Below are 7,070 nucleotides of genomic sequence, written 5' to 3'. Positions count from 1 at the left end.
CCAATCATAGCTTGCCGTCTGTCACAATCTCAAATTGGGCCATTATCGGGTTATCATGTAATCTGATCCCAGCGCTCTCCACCACCATGGAGCTGTTTTTTCCCCTTTAATTTGTTAAACCTTTCTACATCAAACAGCTTCCTCTTTCTTCTAGTTGTTGACAAAAATGTGAACAGCGTGCTTGTAATTAACTACGGTAATGATTCAACATGTGATCGTGAGTCATTTCACAGCTGGTGAGGATTTGAGTCTTTTTAGTTTGTTCCCATTAATCCCAAAGTAAACCCTGAACTTTATAGATGAAGACAAAATGAACGTTCTAGTTGTGCCCTTTGTTGTTTTATTAAAAATAATAACATACTACTAAATCTCACCTCAAACATGAAACGACTGTTTGTTATTATTATCTTAAACCTAAACCCTTACCTGATGAGTCACGTATTTTGTATTGAAGAGGATACGTTTTCTCCACACAGTTGCTGAAATACACCCAAAGACGCACACGCACGCTCTCACGCGGGCCGCATGGTTTGAGGGGGCGGGGCCGCCGCACAGACTGACATGTGAGCGCATCTCGGCCATCAGAGGGCGGGTTTGTAGCGTTGTGTGCGCAGCGTGAGGCTGCTGCTGGTGCTGCTGGTGATGGTGATGATGCTGATGATGAGAGGAGCGCATGGTACACAGTCCTTCCAACGGAGATCCAGCGGCTTCAAAGCTGCGCAAAGAACGATAAACACCGATCTCATCCGGCAGCTGTGAATGCGGTAGCGTCGCCTGCGTTGTTCCTCTCCGATGAAAGCAAAGAAGCGCCAAACAAAACCGGGAGAGACTCGAAAGTGCGCAGCGGGCACGAGAAAAGAAGTCCAGAAAGGTTTTTAGGTAAAGATGCCCAAATGGCTCACGTCGAAATGGGATTTAAGTTGAAGAACACGTAACCACTCCAGAAGTCACCCCGGTTCAACTTGAAAAGGCGTTTTTCTTCTTTTTTTCAACCGCCGGGATGTTGTGACCGACGCGTCGCCTGGGACAGAAGGAGCGGGGACGCAGAGGGACGAGAGGGGAACCAGGAGCACCGGAGGGGATTATGGCTCTCGCAACGTTTTCTCTCAGCCTCGTCACGCTGGCGCTTACAAACTTGCACCTGACGAGAGCCAACGACCGGCACGCGGTGTACTGGAACAGCTCGAACCTACTGTAAGTGGCGCTCCGCAGCGCATTAACTCGTGTGCCTCTTTGTTCATGCGCGCACCTGCGCTGGTAACTTGTTTACAAAGACGGTGGTTGTACCTTCTTACAGAAAGACGATGAGTAGAACAGTCGTTTATTTCCACAGCTTTAAGACAGAATATCAACCTGATTGTCATCATTCAATATTTTTCATCTGTAAAATAATTTCTCCTCTCCATTGAGTCAGAGTACAGTAATGCATCTCCAGAGGGGAAGTGTTCTATCTCTGCGCCCTGCATGCAGAGTGGCTGCTGTATAAATATTTCATTTTTTTAAAAACCTCACAATAAGCAGCAGCCACCTCTTCATGTGTCCCGCTTTCACTTCAGCGTTGTCCGTCACCTTACCTGCAGCACAAATACACAAATCACCCGGCACCTCAAACTTCCATAAATCTGTGTAACTATACATATGTGTGCCCGCCACACGGACACTCGTGTTCCTCCCACAGCGGTGAGGTGTGTTACCTCAGGTAAGCTTCCTCTCCCATCTCCCTCTCTACCTGCGAGCTGTAAAGCCGGCAGAGATCGATGTGGATTCTACTGCCTTTGTCTTCTCATTAGCCAACAGTGAATCCATCTTTCTCACATTATTTTATCTCCTCTCCTCACACAACCTCCCCCTTCCTCCCCTCTGTGTTCCCTCCCCTGTCCATTTGTATGCACCTCATACACTGGTCTCTCCTATCGCCTCTCTGTATCTCATACGTGGTTCTTTTCTTCCCTCTCCTATTTTTGTGCCGCGTCTCACCAGCCGGCCTGTCCCCTTGAATTCTCCCCCCCCCCCCATCTGCATCTCACTACCCCCCCCCCCCCCCCATCTGCTCCTGGTCCCTCATTCACCTCCCAGGCTCTCAGCTGAAGGTACACACATACAGTAGATGATTAGAAATTACATGAAAGTCATTTGAATGCACACGGACGTGGGGGTTTCCCAGTCAAACAGTTACAAAACTGCCATAAAACCTAATGGGAACGGTGCAGCACTGCCTCCTCCTCATTAATGTCAGCGTGTGGATGGCAGAGTCACATTCTCAACTATTCCACATTTAAGCTCTGTTAAAGTGCCCGGGTTTCTGAGTGTCACAATCACTATTAGTCCTATCCATCAATTTTAATTAGGCCTTCGCTGCGTGCTCAGTCTAAAATTATTTCCGCGCGGATAAGGTTCACAGTGTTAGCACATTTTGTGGCTTTGAGTTGACATTTATGTGTTAAAGTGACAAATATGTGCTCATATTAATGAATTCAGAATACTGTGTGTGTGTGTGTGTGTGTGTGTGTGTGTGTGTGTGTGTGTGTGTGTGTGTGTGTGTGTGTGTGTGTGTGTGTGTGTGTGTGTGTGTGTGTGTGTGTGTGTGTGTGTGTGTGTGTGTGTGAGAGAGGCGGGGGGGGGGGGATGGGGAACGGAGAGGGAGACAAAGTGCAGGTGTGGGTTGCCATGCCTGCGTGTGCAGAACCTCTTCTTTCTCCACAGCGAGATACACAACTCTAAAATAATAATGCAAAAATTGACCCAGTTTGCAGGTAGCAGACGAATCCCCAGAAGCTGTGGCAAGAATACCGACGGGCCATCGAGATTTAAAAGGCCGCAGGCTCGGGCCCACTTCTCCAACGCCCCGTCCACACTCGTGGAGAACCTCGCAGCTCCTTCCCTCCTCCGGCTCGGGTTCTAGAGACAAACTCAGGAGGGAGCTGTAAGAAATGAAGCGACTGAGAGCCAGACACCCAGAGGCCTTTGGGGTCAAACTCTGGTCGCTGGCCTTAATGTTTTCCCCTTGAGCGCAGAATTCAGCGCTGATGGTTACGGCCCAGCTGCAAGAAGTAGCATCGCTTGGAAGCCAAGCTGTTTGTGCCAAAAGCCACGTATGATAATGCGCATGCCAGAAAAGTCTTTCTCTGGTGTGTTGAAAGTCAAAGGGGGATTGTCACGTCGCCGATAGCCAGCAACGCTGTGCTGTTTGCTCCTTTGCAGCTTGTCTGAAGTAAACAACAGCCGAGGCTTATTAAAGCTCTTTTTCCTCTGCCTCGGACAATTTAAGGCGTGATGTCTCGATTATCATAACCCAAAGTAAAAGCTCAGAGTGCTTTGATTACCTCCCCGGGTCCGTCACAATCCTACTATTCCCCCCCCCCCCCCCCCCCCCCCCCCCCATTACAAAGTGTTGCTCTCAGCTTCCGCTCTCAGCAGTGTGCCTGGCCAACTCGTTACAGATGTCCCCGCTAATGGCTGACTGAGGCAGGAAAAAAACAACAACACACACACGCAGCCCATTAAATCATCTCGCATCTGAGGCCATCTGCCAATTAGGGGGGAGATGTGGAACATCTTGAGAGCACGCGGGAGCAGCGGTGCACTGCGGTAGCCTCACCTATCCACATGCAGCGTCCCGCGCTCCCGCCACTTCCTCCCATCAGGGGTTTGGCCATCAATCGGTTCGACGGGGCCGCATCTCCATAATTGCGATTCCCATGTCAGCATGATCAAAACAACAGCGCCGCTCTCCCACGTCTTCCACAAGTCGCCCAGTGTGTCCACCGATGCTCACAACTTCGCGGGACACCAGACTCTGAAGCCAATGTGCGGCCGTGGGGAAGGAACAGGGGAGTGAGTTTGAACTTGTGTCGCACATCGCTTTGCCAAATTGCCATTCTCTTGCCTGCTGAGCGAGATGAAAGTCTTCTTCCACTGTTTGTGGCTGAGTTACAGATCTGCGCGCTTCATGCTACACATCACCACCCTGATTTAGAGCTGACACCGTGTCTGTCGGGCCCCTGGACCTCATGACGGGAAAGAAACAACCCAGTCCTCGGCACACCATATTGGGTGCTACGAAATAAATGATCACCTTGACAAATAGCCTCCCTGAGAGTTCGAGGTGCAGGGACCCGGTGATCAATGTTGAGTCGAGGTGCCTTCTTACTCAACATGCTTATTAACCGCCAGGTCGGTCTGTGTGGGTGTGTGCAGACCCAGCTAGAGTTGGAGGTGGAGCAGAAACCTTGACACCCTGCATGAAAGGTTTGTAGATATTTAGTTGCACTTAAGGGAATTGTTACTGAGACAATGAAGAAGCGAGAGAGAGAGAGATGAGTGATGGAGAGGGAGAGAAGCCAGGAAATAGATGGAGGGAAAGAGAAGGATGCGAAGTGTGAAGAACATTACTGCAGGGGAAGAGGTGGGCGTAATGGAGAGATTGGAAGGAGAACATGCTGGAGAGGTGGAGAGGTGGAAAGCGGAGCGGACCTTCAGAGGAAGAAAGTGAGGGGAACGATTGATTGAGTTGGCCTGAAGTCAGGAGGGGTGAAGGAGAGCACCGGTTTTACCGGATGTGGAAGTTGAGGTTATTTGGCCGAGTGTGTTGCTGTTTTCTGAGGAGATAATACCCACGGGAGTTGATCCATGCTAATGCGGACACAAGGCCGGGGTCATCCATGTGGATGAGACAATAGCACCTGCCGTTCACCTGCCCCTCTGCCCCCCCCCCCCCCCAGACGCAGCTCCGTCTCAGGAATTTTTGCATACAAATGCGTTTTATTCACCGCCATTCAATTTATTCCTTCACATTCATTGTACTGCATTAGACAGCGTGTATTTTCTTTCTTTTTTCTGTGGTTGCAGTTGTGTTAAATGAGAATGTGTGAACACCACTGATTGAAAAGCGCAAATTGATCTTTTTTTTATACGTTTTTGAATTAGCCACGTCTCGCCATCCGTGATGAAGTATTCCCCTCTTGAATTATTCAAGTTGTTTGTGAACGTTTGAATGCGTCATAGTCTTGATCGGCCTCAGACATCCAGGAGATTAGTTTGATGAACAGCACTTTTAAAAGGGTAGTTAACTTGACGTCATCACCTGGCTTCATTATGCTGTCGTGGTCTCTCAGAGCTGATTGGTCTGCTAAGCGGCGTGCCGGCCATTCTTAGCTCATAGGAGGCTGCTATGAGTCACATAAATGGATGGAGAAACACTGAAAGGAGGTTTAATGGTTCGTATGGATCCAAGAGTGGCTGAGCGGATCAATACATTTATATGTATGGAGAGGTGAGTGGGCCCTGGCCAAACAGAAAACACTACACAGTGGCTTTTTGAGCAGCAATCGATACGAGTGCATCAGGTGATCAATGTCCAAATGTATTTTTAATTGGATTTCACGGTGTGACAGTAAATTTCCATGAAGTATTCTCGTGGAGCTCAGGAAGCTTCGATGAAGTATAGCCTTGGACCAGCATGCTGGAGAATTGACTAACACGGGCTTGTCAGTCAGTGCTCCGGGGTTCACGCTGCGCGGTGGCCCTGACTGCGTCTACGCTAAGCGAGGTCTCGGTACAGTGTAAGCACGAGGCCGAGCACAGATTAATGGAAGAGATGCTTTTGAATGCGTCTGTTGGACTTAAACACACTGTAAGTTATTCCTCCACAAGATACGAATGAAAGGCTTTCATCCCGGCATACATTTAGAATCTGCTGGAACATCGGTGCACAATACTAAGTCAGAGTGCATCCCATCACTGTAGGTGTGTTGTGAAGGGTTCTTCACACTTACAGTCAGACTTAATAATTAGAATAATTGCAAAGACAAAAGGAAAGAGCACGGATGTATTTATGTTCATTCAAAGGGCTGTTGCTCTTGGAAAACACTAATTTGACTCTGCTTTGAACGCGGGTCCAATTTAAATATGGGTGGGGATACAGAGAGAACCTCAGGAGGAAACACTTAATCAACCTGGACTTTAATAGATGTGGACCTGAAGGGAAATGATGAAAACTTCTGTCACAATAACATCACCCATCTTGGGGTTTTCTTTATCTTCTCTGGTCCCAGATGATCTCAACCAGGGGTCCGGGGACCCAGAGAGGTCCTTGAGGGTGTTTGAGGAGGTCCCCAGAAAAATGTGGAATAGTTTATTTTTCGATATTTAATTCACTATAAGAGCGAATCCAGTGTGAGTAAGAATCACAAGAGTGACAAATCTGATCATAGGTTTTACTTAACCCCACCATATCTGCTCAACAGTTGACCAATATAATTATTGTCTTAATTATATCTAACAAGTGAAATCTTCAGAATCAGATTGAAGTCCCTGATGTGAAATCTTATCAATTGGCGGTCTGTGACCTAATGTGCACCACTTTAAGGGTTCTTGACAGGAAACCGGTTGAGATATTAACTGTGGCCTTAATACAGAATTATGTTAAGTCATGTTCGACGAATGAGTTAGCATCTGTTGAGAATTATATATATATATATATATATATATATATATATATATATATATATATATATATATATATAGAGATCCTCTTTTAGAAGGATGTTTACCGGTGAGCTTGGAACGTAACAATATGTTGACTGAAGGTTTTCCTCTGACACTAGGAAACAGTTGAAGACTTAATTTTCCTCATCAGTCATCAGAAATGTAAAGTAACTTATCAAACAGACTTCACAGTTCACTCAGTTCTTCGAATGAATGTGTCATATTTCACAAAGGAGAGCTCTGATTTAATGGGATCACATGTTATAAAAATAGATGTGCTGACTGGCCGGTGTTTCAGGATGTCGAACAGTGACTGTCGCACAACTTACTTTAGTTTATTTAACTTAGTTCTCAGGAGAGCTGTTAAAGTTGGATACCAGTCGAAATGAGAAGCCTTTATTTAAGTCATGCTTTGTAATAAGTTCTGATTTCGGAGTATCGTATGTGTAGCAAGGAACCCAGATCTGTTCAATTAGCAACATGTTAACAAAGTAGTAAGTCCGGCTTGCAGTTCCTGGAACATTGCCCTGCAGTCAGCAAGAGAAACCGCCTGGGACACCATGGTCGGGTTACCGCAGGCAGTT

General features: G+C 47.1%; 1 protein-coding gene across 1 annotated transcript in view; it reads left to right on the top strand.

The window, feature by feature from the left end:
- Positions 1–1,084: 1,084 nt before the first annotated feature.
- The window catches only part of LOC306791134 (ephrin-A3-like), a gene marked incomplete at both ends in the record, with an annotated part of 56,129 nt that continues 50,143 nt past the window's right edge, over positions 1,085–7,070 (top strand). Inside the window, one exon of the mRNA XM_079287760.1 lies at positions 1,085–1,194. Coding sequence (XP_079143886.1) covers positions 1,085–1,194 — 110 coding nt within the window. The remainder of the gene's footprint in view (positions 1,195–7,070) is intronic.

Source organism: Melanostigma gelatinosum (assembly GCF_949748355.1).
Source record: "Melanostigma gelatinosum genome assembly, chromosome: 17".
Classification (NCBI taxonomy): Eukaryota; Metazoa; Chordata; class Actinopteri; order Perciformes; family Zoarcidae; genus Melanostigma; species Melanostigma gelatinosum.
Note: the sequence above shows the minus strand (reverse complement) of the source record. Positions and strands in the feature narration are given on the sequence as shown.